This window comes from Patella vulgata, chromosome 2 (assembly GCF_932274485.2).
Source record: "Patella vulgata chromosome 2, xgPatVulg1.2, whole genome shotgun sequence".
NCBI classification, from domain to species: domain Eukaryota; kingdom Metazoa; phylum Mollusca; class Gastropoda; family Patellidae; genus Patella; species Patella vulgata.
This window is the reverse complement of record NC_065880.2, coordinates 42077430-42093820: the sequence shown is the minus strand read 5'-3', so window position 1 is coordinate 42093820 and position 16391 is coordinate 42077430. Positions and strand designations below refer to the sequence as shown.

The 16391-nt window shown below is 32.0% G+C and overlaps 1 protein-coding gene across 7 annotated transcripts in view; it reads right to left on the bottom strand.

Annotated features, from left to right (window-relative positions):
* Positions 1-16391, bottom strand: part of LOC126810930 (arrestin domain-containing protein 2) — a 106353-nt gene that overhangs the window by 47648 nt on the left and 42314 nt on the right. The window contains exon 1 of one of the 7 annotated variants that reach the window (XM_050536326.2): positions 4367-4637. The exons of the other annotated variants lie outside the window; for them this stretch is intronic. Within the exon in view, the coding sequence (XP_050392283.1) occupies positions 4367-4452 (86 nt within the window). The 5' untranslated portion in view covers positions 4453-4637. Of the gene's footprint in view, positions 1-4366; positions 4638-16391 lie in introns of those variants that run through there. 7 annotated transcript variants of the gene reach the window in all.

The following is a 16391-nucleotide window of genomic DNA, read 5'->3' as shown; positions in this document are numbered from 1 at the left end:
TTAGAACTGACTGTTGATACATCACATGTGCAGTTAAAATCATTGAGTTTGACAAGACTGCTACATGGAAATGTTCTTATAATTTTGTTAGTTTCCATGAAAATAGCAAATAATCTTATTATAAGATGTTGCTTAGGAAAACTGAAAGTGACATATGATTATGATTAAACATGATTTAATAATTTTCAAATTAAATGCAATAAAACATCCTTAGAGTACTGCAATTGTTCAATTCTTATAAACATAACATCATTACATGGAAACAGCAGTTAATAGGACGCTGGGGAAGAAAATGAGTTGGAATGTTTCTAATCTGGTTAGATAACAGGTTGACATGTCTTTGATAGAAAGATTCAATAAATCTTTTAGAACTTTCCTATTAAAATTATTATTATTATTCGATTTATATAGCCCTTCATTACACATGAGTATTTCTAAGCGCATTCACAACAAAACAGTTCAAAAACATTTTTGAAATAAGTATGTTTTTAAGTTAGTCTTAAAGCTCTGGATGGAAGAGGACCATCAAAGAGTTTTTGGAAGATCATTCCACATTTTAGCTGATGTGACGGAGAAAGCATATTCACCAGAATGTTTATTATATTTGGGGATCCTCAATATGCTACGATCACTTGAAGAACGAAGGTTGGATCGCCGGGGAGTATAGAAATCAAAGAGTTCTTTTAAATAACTGGGTGCAGTGTCAGAATAAATTGATTTAAACACATTCACAATAAGAGCTTTAAATTGAACCCTCGCTCGAACTGGAAACCAATGGAGTTTCTGTAACTTAGCGGATATATGATCAAATTTTCGTGTTTTAGTTATGAGACATGCAGCATGGTTTTGCGCTATTTGTAGTCTGTTTAAAGCTGTTTCTGGTGCTCCTAATAGAAGAGAATTTGCATAGTCCATGTGCGATGTTACTAATGCTCTAACAACACTCTGGCAAGCATCAGTATTAATTAGATTAGAGCATATTCTCGAAATAGCACTCATTTGAAGATGCATTTTCCGTATGATACTATTGATTTGGGGAACTGGGGACAAAATTCATCGGTAACATAGCCCAGATTGGGAAATATAGAGCAATCACGGATCTGAATGGAATCCGCTTTAAACAATTTACCGGATTGTGATTTTGATGATATAAGAAATTCAGATTTGTCATCATTAAGTTTTAGCCTATTTCTAGTCATCCATCCTCGAATGTCATTAAGGCAAGACTCTAGTCTACTGATAGAATCCTTGGAAGCAAGATAGTTGTTGTGTTGAAAGTAGTCATATATTTGGGTGTCATCAGCAAAGCCGCGTTTTGTACCCCATGTCTTCTTATGATTTGACCAATTGGAAGAATGTATAGAAGAAAAAGTAGAGGTCCCAATACAGATCCTTGTGGAACACCTATCATAACAGCACAGGGTTGAGACACAGACCTGTTTATTTGCACCTTCTGTGTTCTATCTTGAAGATATGACTTTATCCATGACAGTGAGGAACAAAAGATCCCAACCGAACATTCAGGCCTTTGAAATAAAATACTATGATCTATAGTATCAAAAGTAGCACTGAGGTCCAAAAGTACTAGGTGTAAAGTTAAATTCTATTGACCATGAAGTACCAGGGTTTGCAAATGTGGGGTCGCAACCACAAATGGGGTCTCTTGATACTTTCGACAGGTTCGCCCAGTTGCGATGGGGTCGCGACTGATTTCGAGTTTCAATGTGTCTGTGAATTCGATGAGTAAGCTCCTTCTTCTGAAATGCTTGCAAAACGCGTTTTAGTAAATCAGTAAATTTTTAAAAATTTGGGGTCGCTCAAAATAAGTTGTGGAAACCCCTGACGTAGTATCTTCAGATGCAGTTTTACATAATACGGGAAACATATAACACCCTGTGATACGCTTGTCAGCCAGTAGCTATTGATAAGTAAAGGCCAGTCAATACAGTTGGGTCATGCTCGAATGAACACACCAAGTTGCGAGACCTCAGGTTCGTAACAGTTCCTTAGGATTTTCCAGCCTGTAGGAAGGAGGGCAGTGATAGTTCTTCAGGATTTTCCAGGATGGAAGGCCTGGCTGGATCGGACTAAAATCAGAAGTCTTGTGTACACATTGGTGTAATAGTTTGAATTGGATGAAGAGGTAACACAAAAACCACTATTCAGGCACAATTAATTTGACTCAAAGAGCAACGGTTCCGGCAAGTGTGGGAATAAAAAAATTTAAACAACTGTAGAGATGGACGGGCGGACAGACCAAATACTGCAATGGCTGAAATATCAATTTAAGAAACTACTGGCTTAATTTATAATTTTGATATCATTACAATTACTATACTTTTATTTATAATTTTATAAACTATAGGCTTAATTAATCTATAAATTTGATATCATTACAATTACTATACTTTTATTTGTAATTTCATGAACTAAGTACAAGCTTAATTAATCTATAAATTTGATATCATTACAATTACTATCCTTTTATTTGTAATTTCATAAACTATGGGCTTAATTAATCTATAATTTTGATATTACAAATACTTCACTTATTTTCAGTTATTCCAAGTTTGTTTAAAAGGATTGGCTTTTTGATGGTATCAAGTTTACCTAATTATAAAGTCCAATTGCCTTGTATATCTTTCATTAATAGCATGTCAATTTATCCATCAATATAGTAGTAGTTGTTCATCATCTGGGATACTGTAAGGAAGGCAAAATGACAGCTCAATTAGAAAAGAGATATTAAAAGAGGATCGAGTAACAGAAAAATATTACCAGTTCTTCATAAACATTCTGTGTAAGGGTTAACTTCCTTGAAATATTGTTCCTAGATGTCAAGTTTGGAATTTATGTTCATCATGACATTACAATTACAAAGTATTAAATTTACATCATCAGAAAGAATTGTAGGACTCCAATCAAAATCACCCTGTTTAATTATGACATGAAAACGGATAATCAACAAACCATTCCTACTATGTTACGTCACCACCTGTATTAAACTGAATAATTAATTGAAGTAAAGGGCCTCGATTGGGAGGCGAGTGTGTGTGTGTTTCAGCATTCCTGTATATCCAAATTCACACACAAATGAAAATGTGCGAATGAGAAATTACAACAGTGTGTGCACAGCAATTATGATAATCATCGCAGACCATATGGTTGTAAAGTTTGTCTAACTTCCAAATTACAATCTTCAAACTGGGTCTCAACCATTTGTTTTTTTAAAATGTGATTATGAATTGATACCGGACCCATATCCAAACAAAACTTGCAATTAAAAACTGTAGGTAGTTCATAGGAATAGCAAATTATATGATGATGACACACATGATTAAAACTTAATTAATTGCTAATGTATTATCAATAATTAATGTTCTGCATGATTTCAACCTTAGTTAAACTGCTGAACTGTAGTGTGCTATGAGAGAAATCTTGTCTTGACGGCTGTCTTCTATGAATTCCAACTGCCAAGGTTCTATCCTGCACCATTTGACAAGAGGATACCTGACTTTATAATCCTGAGGAACCTTTTCGTAATCAATCACCAGACGTCCTGGTTAATGAGCCATTGTCTTACTGAGTCACAGCAATCGTCAAATTACAAAAGATTACAGCTCAATTTATAGGAAACATCCAAACTAACATCTTCAAAATGACTGCCATTCAACATTATGTGTTATGCACCAGATTGCAGTGAGTTTATAAACAAATCAGTGAGAATATCATGGTGTGATCAGAAGAGTTGTGTTTTGACTGGTCTGTCTATATTGTGATGTTGACAGCAGTAATAATGTCTTTTTATAACTGGTCAGTTGTAAAACTGAGACAAATAAAATGTTAAATATATGGAACATAATACGAAAGAAAACAAATTGTTTAACATTTGATGAAATTTTTAAAACATAACACCACCCACATATGAGCTGACAAAATGAGATGGGGTTTAACGTCCTATGTTTCCGAACCAACAAAGCCAATGAAGATGGGTATCTGCCATGCAGTGTCTTAAGAGGGAAATGTTGCCTGGACAGCAACATCTCCACCTTCTCTTCATTGAATTCCAATTGTCAATGATCCTTTACATGCATTACAACTTATGAACCTTGATTTTTTTTTTCCATCTGGATGACTAGATGTTTTTTTTTAAATCAGATGACAGTATATGAGCAAAATCCTAAAGGAAATTTTAGTTATATTATTATATATTATTGTTACAATTTGACCTTTTATAATACAGACTAGATTTTAGAATAAAATCCATTAGGCAAGTAAACAAAATTCCAAAATTTAAAATCTACCTAGCACCTTTCCCTTACCCTTAAAAATTGCCAGAAAATTTAACAATTTGAATATAACTTACAAAATAGGCACATCATCCTCTTCATGCTTTTCTTTGATACAAGAAGTATCATCATTTATATTACCATTACAGGTATCTTTCTCCATGTCTATATGTATAAGCTTACAGTCACAGTTCTATCCTAACAAGTCAGCAGCCACACACAGCTATTTTGTCCATTATGCATCATACACTAGGTGCTACACTAGCTAAAACCTGAGATCAGTTTTATGTTTAACAATAAAGGTAACAATGCATTTAAGTTTGGAAGAGTAAATCATCATAATGATATCATCATAATGACCTAAATTTAAACAATTACTGACACTAGGCATGTCACTATAAAGTTATTTGCGTACCGGCTCAGTTACATATTCCGCACTGTGAACAAGCTGTAACTTAAAGGTAACATGTCCAATAATAATACTGACTACAGGAAACTACAATATGAAGCATGGAGATGATCCAGTAAAATCAATGACCGTATTATACACAGTGTGTCTCTAGAGTTTCTCTTGTCACACTGTTCACATATCTTTTTGTACAAGACTGTAGGTTCATTTTCTTCATTTAAAAACAAAAATCTTTGTCAAGACCATGTTCAAAGCAGACTAGTTGTTTGATCCTCTATAATTAAAAGTGTGTTAACGGTGCGATAAGCTGGGAATCTCCATACCACTTTGATTCAAATATAAACAAGATTCATCATTCAATTATAGAGTAGTTGGAGGTGTGGTATGATCATATTAGCAATTAATTTTGATATTAGTATAAGTACAAGCTGTTTTGTTTGAACTAAAAAAAAATCTTAATAGTAGTACTATATGGTCAATGTAAAGGGTTTCATAACTACAATAAGTAATTAAATGAAATGAAATGGGGTTTAACGTCCTACTCCTAAACTGGGCTAATGAAGACGGGCATACGCCATACAGTGTGCTATGAGGGAAATTTTGTCCGGGCAGCGGTGCTACGGCACACAGGACCTTGGATTTTCATCCCATCCGAACAACTAGACAGCTGTCCTTGTCAGGCCCTCCGTCCTGCATCACTGACAAGGGGAAACCACGCCGGAAAATCTACAATAAGTAATTAAATTAAAACACATCAAAAATACTTTTCTTAAGGAACATTTATCCAGCAGTTCAATAGTATGCATACCCAACTAATGTGTGAAAACATTGCAACTGACAAAACTATTTCACTCCGAGGATTTGCTAACACTTGGTACCATTTTCTAATTTTTTCTCACTGGTATAATCTTCAAAAAAATAAATAACTTTGATTTCAGTCAATTGCTTACTGCATTTTCCTAAGAACATTTTGCTGTGGTCTTTTTGGGGGGTATTTGTGAATATCATTATCACTGAGTCAATTAAGTCATGGATTATTTTGGTGAGTGATGGACAATTACCATGGGTAAAATTTATTAATAATGAATGAAGTTTACTTTCATCTCTGTAAATGAACACGATTTGTATTGACAAACACAATCAAGTTCTGGTCCATAGATTACTTGTGCTTAGCTGACAGGAAATTATCTTTCAGAATGGCCACAAAACAATATCCATGAAAGTTTATCTTAGCCTAAATCTTTGCAATTAATCTGAATGGTCTATATATAATGTTGACTTATTCAGCTCACTGTAAGACAATATAGTTGCCTATAGTAAATGTTTGTTGAATTCAATATCTATGTATATAATGAATATAGCTAAACAATTTTTTTCTGATTTTCATGTCTAAACTCAGCTTCTAAAAATCCAAATCCATATCATCGCCACACTTACCTTTTGTCAGGCACAAAGCTTAGTATAAGAATACCTAAAAAATTGGGAAGTACAACAGCTTTTTGAAGTACTGTTGTATTTATCAATTTAACAAAGATTTGAACAGTTTTGGATAGTATCTCACAATATATAAAGACCTAAAAATACTTGGTGGTATTTGATTTACAACTAGAACACACCTTAATCATTTTCCATATTCAAACTGCACAACAAAAGTGTTTTCTAAATATTAATCTAGACAATAAAAAATCATAGATTACAAATTTGAAATTTATAAGTAATGGTTTGTTTTACAAGCATTTATCATTAAAGTTTGAAATTCACAATGTTGAATGCTACTTGAATACAGTGCTTTAAAATATTAGATTATTAAAGTGCATGTTGTTGGGCAGGAAGAAAACACAAATTTTTAAAATTTAGAAGAAAAAAAATAATCAACCAGGAAATTTACACTTGAATACAGCTAAAATTCTGCTTAAAACTCTGATTTCCATTATGTTCTCCTCAAGATAAAGTACTTAAGAGCACCGTTATTTTCATTACATCATGAAATCATCTCATCATCTTTTTCTATGATTTCTTAACAGAGAAAATGTGGATCCTGTTTATCAGTGTCATTAAAAGTAGAAACTAGGAACTGTTTTCTATTAGTAGTACTTGAATCAAACAAATCTATTGTACAGATGTGAAGTAATTTGTCATCCAGCATCTTCAGTTCAATCTTCAAGTCTTCTAGAGAATGTAGGTAGCAGGAAATTAGAAATACTACTTGTATACAAACTACAATAAATGTTAAGAAATCCCCTTAATTATCCCTGGCGTCTCACTACTTTGCGTAAACTTCTTGTAAATGAAGCTGACAAGTCGACTGCTTGTTACAGACTAAATGAATCCAGAGGTATTGAAAGACTTTGATGGTTTAATACAAATATTTTTGGAAGAGGATCTTAGTGAAAAAATTAGGTGATGTTTTCATCACTGTTACATCAGGTTTGATTTTTGCGAGGATTATTACGCTCTAGAAATTCTGATTAGCGATTGATGATTGCACACAAATTGTTAACAGAAGATGTAGATATTCAGATATTTGTTCATTTATTGGATTGTACAAAAACGGTGCCCCCCCCCCCTTAAATACCTGATATCTTTATTATCTAGTCCTTCGGATGAGACGAAAAACCGAGGTCCCGTGTATATATTGGAATGCACGTAAAAGATCCCCTGGCAGTTGGAATTTGATATAAGAGTAGGCGATAGTGCCGCTGCCCGGGCAAAATTTCCCTCATAGCACACTGTATGGCGTATGCCTGTCTTCATTAGCCCAGTATAGGAGCAGAACAGGACGTTAAACCCCATTTCATTTCATTTACTATCAAAACAGCATTTAATCAACTTTATCAAGCTTTCAAAAACAAACTCAAATTTTTACAGAAGTAAAACATAGGAAAATATTAATCATACATTGGAATACAAAAGAGTGCAAATGAAAATAATTAGATATCTTTATAAACACAGGATTTAATAAGTGTTGTGGAAGATGAAATGTTATTTCTAATAACATGAGAGGCAATGATGTGGAAACATAATAAATATTCCACATTTTGTTTGTCTGGAAGTAAATGAGCAGAGATCCCATTTACCAAATTCAAAGTCAATTCTGTATTTCAAGCTTTCCAGTATGTTATGATCATTTGTCTAATCCTCATTCTGTTTATTCATAGAGAGCAATAACAAACATGTTTTCATCTTAACCCAATAACATTCTTTCACAGGTGGTAATCAATGTTTACAAACAAAATAAAATCTGTAGAGTGTTGCAAATTGAGATCTAAATTTATTTCATCGCTTACCAGCAAAAACGCTTGAAAAAAAAATAGCATGATGAATGGAATATCAAAGACTCTAATTTAAGCTTCTTTCCCCTCTATGAAGAATAAACTTGAAAAATGATAAGGTCAAACCAGTTTTTTTTTTTTTTACTGTACAATCTTTTGCATGTTGTTCCCTGTCTTTATTACCAATAGATAATTCGTAAAACAATTTCAAGTTGGGCCTACCCTTAATAAATAAATTAAAAGCTATGACTATTTTGTGTGCCTCAATCCAAGAATCAACTAAAACATCTTAATATGGTATAAAATGTCATTTATTAATGATAGACTGTAACAAAATTACGATAAAAATATTAAAGATACATTATGGGAGATTTCAGGCCTAAAGAAACACCTGCGATTGCCAGATTTAGCTCTTGCATAATGTATGTTTAATCAAAATGAGCATTATAAGTAAGCAATAATTAAAATACTGATAATCTAAAATTTCATGGTTGTTTTTTATTTGAGGCATTATCACTTTCAACAAGAAAATAAATACATTAATTCTATACTATATAAACTTATGCTCTAATTTTAAAAATAACTTGAGGCACCACCTACGTATCTAAAATTCACTCAGTGGTATGTGTTTATGGCCAAATCATTTTGAATAAGCATCCTCTGATCTCTTTATAATCTACACGTAAAACTAGTATATATGTGCACTACTTGTAAATAAAATGTCTCTATCTTGACAGTGGATCAGCAGATCCATCTCAAATTTTGCATTGTACCTATTTAGTGACCAACTAAGATAATTCATTCTTGGGAAGTTATTTACTCCAAATCAGAACAGAAATTAACTATCACTTTGATAGTCATATCGGAAAGACATATGAGAAATGTGTTTCACCAAAATTATCAATGCCATCAACTATAAATATGATCAGATGGAAAATTGGTCAGAAAATGTCACATTTATTATATACGATAACATCAAAACAATAATAATGTATAAATTGGTGCCTAAAAATATGTGATAATTCAGTAATTTATAACAATCAACTATTTGCTATGATTAAGGAATAAAACTATTACAATATATCTTTCTACAGCAAATTAAAACATGTTTAGTGACCAACTAAGATAATTCATTCTTGGGAAGTTATTTACTCCAAATCAGAACAGAAATTAACTATCACTTTGATAGTCATATCGGAAAGACATATGAGAAATGTGTTTCACCAAAATTATCAATGCCATCAACTATAAATGTGATCAGATGGAAAATTGGTCAGAAAATGTCACATTTATTATATACGATAACATCAAAACAATAATAATGTATAAATTGGTGCCTAAAAATATGTGATAATTCAGTAATTTATAACAATCAACTATTTGCTATGATTAAGGAATAAAACTATTACAAGTATGTGCTGATAATATCTTACTGTCAGTTCCATTTATTAATCCCACTATCAAAATCTTTGAGATAACATCAGATTCAACAAGAACAGGAAGACATTGTTTAGGAGGTCTTACAAACGCTTAGTAGAAAAGTACCAATGATTTATTTAGATAGCATCTTTAGATTTTTCTTCAGACATTACAGATTATGTTATACCATTTACCAAATATACCGTCCATGCATGGTTATACCAAAATTATTTAAATATGAAACCTAGTTGTCTCATGAAGAGTACCATATCTCGGCTTTCTTTGAAATTTGTCAGTTCAGTTAATAAAGTTCAATTTGGAAACAAAAGGCTCATACAATCATAATAGCAAAGTGTAAGAGGTCTAAGGACACTTCTCGACCACTTGTTAATAATTTGCATTATAATATATCCACTATGTGTGCAATTAAAACTTAGGAAAGAAATTTGTGGGTGTATGGGGAACATCATTGATCAGAACATATAAAGTCTTTAATTTCAAGAAATCTGAATGCTGTCCCTATAGTACAATGAACCCATCAATTCAAAAAATAATCAGTTTTATAGATTTTTAAAATCACAAACAGGTAATATTATAACCAACTGTTTAAACATAATGTTTGTAGAACACATACTCATTGTATTGTTTTATATATAAATAATTCTTGTCTTTTTATTAAAATCAAATATTACAGGGGCAGATCCAGACAGAGTTTTGGGGTCCAAACTGCATAAAAAAAGTTGTAAAACAACACTTTTATGAGAAAAGTGTCCCAGTCGTGTGCTTTATCCTTTATCATCAGATAGTGGGATGGGATGGGCATTCAAAGCGCCAGATAATGATATTGACATGTGATCCTATTAATTCATAATAAAAATTGACGTCAAACAGGGTGTTGGATTTCTCTCTTTACAAAGCTGAGTGTGTACGTATGATTACGTAATTTGGATCCGTCCGTGTATTATAATAAATTGTAGTCTTAATCCATGTACTAAGTACCGGTTCTATTTTATAAAATTCATGTATGGTAATCCTGCCATGGTTATTAGATTGTCCTACGGTATGAAATAGTTAAATCAGATTGGTCTCTAATTATGAGTTCACTCAATGTAGTCATAAGTAATATCTACATTTAAATTAATAGTGATTTATTTTCAATTATCTTGTCAACTTAAATTTCACACTTCAATATGTATGACTAATGCAAGTTTAATAACCTAACATTAAATGAAAAATTTGCCAAACTTTTATATTGCTATCTGATTACCGACCATATTGATATTATTCACCTGTAATACTAACATTTTATTAGCATAAAAGATGAATTGCTACGTTGATTTCTTGATTTGCAATTTACATGCATAGTTATAATACACAGGATGACAATATGTCTGATGATGGTTATGACTAGTAAGGATATCACTGCCTTCACCTTAAATGGTTTAAACATTTTAATCACTGTAATTTCAAATCAATATTTTTCAACATACATCGATCTAATAAAACAAAAATAAAACTTTGTCACTACCAATTCTTGATAAATTCGAGCACTACACTAGACCACAGAATTGGTCCAAAACCAATAGCTTGTTGACGAAAATTTCAACTTGAAAATATGTCCTTTTTCATAGAATCTCCCCATCACTTTTCTTTGCATGTAGAGCTAGTTATATAAAAAATATGATTAAATCAAAAGTTATTTTTCTGAAATGAAGCCTCACTTCCAAATCTTATGAAAAACAAGCAGCTAATGAGATGAAAGCAACAAGCTCTTCAAGTACCTTTTAGAAGTCGCTAGCCTGGAGGTTGGGTGTTCGATCCCTGCATTGGCCGAGAAAGTTCATCCAGATTTTCCGGCGTGGTTTCCCCTTGTCAGTGATGCAGGACGGAGGGTCTGACAAGGACAGCTGTCTATTCGTTCGGATGGGATGGAAAACCGAGGTCCAGTGTTCAAATTGGCGTGCACGTAAAAGATCCCTTGGCAGTTGGAATTCGATATAAGAGTAGGCCGTAGCGCCGCTGCCCGGGCAAAATTTCCCTCATAGCACACTGTATGGCATATGCCCGTCTTCATTAGCCCAGTTTAGGAGCAAAACAGTAGGACTTTAAACCCCCATTTCATTTCATTTTTCAGAAGAAAAACATAGCTGGCAGAATGCTGAACAACTGGACCACAAAATGAACTAGTTTAGAGGTGGCAGATAATCATCTAGATTGATCAAACCATTAGCCTATCTTGTGAAGCTTATCATGATTTCATCTAATATAAACTGAATCTATTTTCCAAGTTGATGGCTATATGGCAAATAGTGGAGTGAGCATGATTGGGAAAAAGAGTAACAAATTTATGCTATGGGAAGCAATTTCAGATATGATAGTTCCCATCATTACTAATAACACTAAACTTTTTATAACCATAATATAATCACAAATAATTCTGCACCCCCATTATAAGGTTAAAGGGTAGCAGTATTACCAACTTAAATTTATATATGGACAATTTTAGTAGGCTACCATTTTATAATTATACTGAGAACCAAATGGATTTTTAAACAGCATATAGCAAGCTAATCTACTTGGTAATGGTCAAATCTTCATTAAGTTTTGAATTTCTGATTCCAATTACAGATCTGTTAAAATGTCAGATAATCGTGTCAAGAAAAGAATTTCAATGAAATCAGATCATCTTGTGTAATTTCAAAAATCAAAAATAGAATATATTTATTTACCATAATTATCGAAATGCATCTTATAACAAGACTAAGTGATTTTAAATATACCGGTAATCAAAACTAAAATGGAAACATCTGAAGAATTTTCAAGCAAAATTGACATAACATTCTCCTTTCCATCTTTGTTTTGCCTAAAAACGATGCCCAATCTCAAAGTCTCTTACTATTGCCATGACATGCTGCCTGATGCTGGTATGATACCTTTTGATGTTAAGAAAGTTATGATTAATACCATTTATAGTTCTTTCATCTTTGTAGTAATGATAAATAGTTTAATTAAGTGGTGAGAAGACTTATAAAGGTTAAAGCTGCTGGTGAGAGGTATAACCTGTCCTTGGCTTTAAAGTTGATAAGTCAGCTGCTTACTCAGATGTAACTATGAACATTTTCCTTTTGAAATACTGTTGGAAAATGTTGTGGTAAAAACTTGCATTAATTAATTGATATGGACATGAATCATATCTAAGATCTATTAAGCTTATTATAAAGAAAACTTCAGGGAAACATTTGTTTTTAAACTGTTTTTCTCAATATTTATCTCAAGATTAAAAGATCTTTCAATGGATAATTATAATTATGTTTAAATTGCTAATTTAATAAATGCACAGAAGTAAGCCAATAATCATTACTAGGTTAGGAAATTCCGCTTCATAAACAATGACCCAGTGCTATTATTAAAACACAGAATCCATGAATTGTTTATTTTTTAAAGCTCTAAATCTAAAAGAGCTTATTAGTTAATTCTATTTAAGATCTTTTACATGGTTTTCTTTCAGACCCACCTCACACTCACTGACCAACTAAAGCTGACTAGTGCCAATTTTAATCACGATGAAGCAATCTGACATCATCTTCATGGTTATCACAATACTGGCATTAACATAAATGGTAGTCAACAGCATTTTTTGACAAGATAATTAAATGGGTGTTACTTCAGAAAGATAAATTTAAAATGTAAGTGATGCATCCCACAAATTCATTTGACTGTCATCCTTGTTAATGGCAAAACATATGATAAATTTTCAGTTATGACTGTATTAAAGTTCTGGTAGTTGCAAGTCTAATTCTCCATTAATGGTATATGTAACTGAACTTCTTTACTAGTCCAAGAATATATCAATCATTTTTTTAACAAAATGCTACTATAACTGGTTTTCATTAAATTTATAATGAAATGAAATGACAAACAATACAGTAACATCAAACTGTGGTTCAGGTTTCAAAGAGCCTCAAGTTTTTTTTATTCAGTTTTATATAATTTGCATGCTGGTCAAATATTTGTAGTAAATTAATTCTACGCATCTAATATTGATTCTTTTGATGTGTTAAGCTGTTGGGGTTATTGAGATTAAAACCTGATTCAACAGCCCAAGTAGAAAATCTACCCACTGAATTGTTTACTGTCTGGCACAACATTTTCCAGTTCCATGAAAAGCAGTGAATTAAGAATAAAAAATATTCATAGCGATAAACCCAATTTCAAACTCATGTATCCCATTTTCATCAGGTGTTCAAACTTTGATCATTTTATCTATATTGATTTTATTGTTATTTTTTAGTCTATTTCTTTCAATTACCAAAACCAACCATGGAATAGAAAAATGGACCGCATAGATGCTAAAGGCAGGAAATCAAGGTTATAGAGCATAAAGAATTTATAGAAAGAGAAAGTACCAAAATGACATTTCTGACCCAACCAAACTTGATTATGATTCCTAAATGGTCAAAGGTCACAAACTATTGTTTCAAAAAAAAAAAAATTTCTACTAAAACAACACATATATATATGTGAGTGAGTAATTCATTTCTTAAGATAAATAAGTAATCAATCACATATTATTGCTCAAAGTTTAGAATGCAGGCTAGCAGCAAATATATGGAGGAGGCTTTTATGGTAATTACTAGTACATGTAGTAGTAATTAGTATCAACAAAATCTGAATATTTACCATCTTTGAGTTAAAATACCTTGTGCTCATCATATACAGTTGCATTTTGAATTGTTAATAATACACACTTTAGGGCTATTGCACAACCCAAAACAATGTTTCTCATCCAAAACATGTACAAATGAAATATGCAGCTTATCTTTCATAAAGCACCTGCGAAAAATACAACCTTACCCAATTTAACATGTCATGTAATATTTAACATATGATTATGATAGTATTTTCAAGTGGAATAGTGACCCCGTTTAGTCTTATTTCGCTACCACTTAAAATACATACTAGTTTCTTTAATAAATATTATTATTCATATTCACAAAGCCGCTGATAGTCATTTGCATTTTTTCAAATAACACTTAATTCTTCATGAATTAATCCACTCTAAAATGTACTTAAACTCTTTAGCATCATTAAACATGCATTATGCAAGATTAAATCTGTCTATTGCAGGTCTTTCTTTAGGCCTGAAATGTTATCTAAATTATTAATTAGACATTGATTAACCTATCCAGACCATAATCAACTCTAGATAGCATCGCTAGCCTGCGATCTTTAGTGGATTATGAGCCGATTTACTGCATAACTTTCCTTCACGATTTAACGATTAAATGGATAATTGAGACTATGCTGTTTATCGTACTGACTTTAGTAATGATGATTGAGGCTAGGCGGAAATTTCAATTGCTTAGTTCTCGGTTCATAGTGGATCAATTTGAATGAAATTCTCAGCAAATTGCCTTCACTTTATCTAGTTTTTAACTATTATAGTGAGAACTGCCAACTCGCTATCAAATCTCCCATAATGTATCTTTAAGTTAAACATACATTATGCTAAATCTGCCTATTGCAGGTCTTTCTTTAGGCCTGAAATGTTATATAAAATATTAATTAGACATTTATTAACAAAACAAGACCATAATCAACTCTCGGTGGCATGTAGATAATATTAAGGCTTGTACTCAGTTGGATTAAAATAGTTCTACCAAAAGATTTTATCCAACATTTATAGTTCATGCTGACTTGTTTATGTATTATTGGCAGAAGGTGCTGAATTTTGGTAATTTCCTATTCATCGTATCTTTGTAAATGCTGAATGGAATTGAAGTATTTTTGGACTGACACTCCTTTTAGAGAATCAATTTTCAAAAATTCCAGTTGACAAGGGATTCAAGATCCCTCACATGACAATCAGTTGCTTGACATTTAACATGGTTTCCAAAAATCTAAATGTTAACACCTATGAAGATAAAGTCTACATGGAATGCAACATTAACCAAATTGGCAATCCATAACTTGAAAATGTCTCCAAGAGTTTGAATACAAGATCATTATTACAGTACAGGTAGGTGTAGATCAAGAGTTTAAAACTAAAAATAGAATATAATCTGTTTTGTAAAGCATTACCCAGCCGGTGTGACATCTTTAAAAAAGACGTTTCATTTTATCAATGGGTGCAACCAGTAGAGATTAACAAATATTTTACCTAAAAGATAGTAATGTTGTATACTGTACATCAGCAGTTCAACTTAACGGTACAATGTACATTCACCAAAAGATATCAAAATATGTCTACCTACCAATTTCAGAAGTATATATAACTCCAGTACAATGACTTCTTTGTTGACATATAATTCTCATGAATCCATCAATAAAATGAATAGAGATACTCAATAAATTCCTTCAGTAAAAAAAAATTCTGATCCAAGTTCAGATACGTATGTATGACGCATGTGTTAAATAAAGTATTTAATTGTGTCAAGTAATTCTATTTTAATAAAATATATTGGACATTAAAGCAGACAACACTTAATCATTATCTAATTTTAAAACTTTTGTATTCCAAATAATGATGCATGTAAATGCTACCAATTAAACCTTTTTGCATTCCACTAAATTTTACAGCACTCCTGTCAAAAATTAATAAATCATGGAAGTGGTGACCATCTTCCTCAGGGAGGGGCAGGTACAGTTTACCCAGTTTATTTTTTGGGTGTTTGATGTTCACATGTTTATGAAAACATTATCTAGGAAACAGTATCCCTATTTATGTGTAATTATTTCAGGATGTATAAAGGTGTATCATTTTCTATTTAATAAACTCAGCATGTTGCACTTAAATACATAGATCTCATATTAAGTGATTAATTGAAATTGATTTCCCTCAAATGGTATACATAAAACAAAACCTAGAAACCATATTGATTTCCAGCTCATTGAACTAAAGCACACATAAAATGTGTGTATTCAATGAATAGTGTAGATAAAAAAAAAAGCTAAGTGCTACAAAAAATTCTTTTACTAAGATACTTTACCTGCATGTAATTT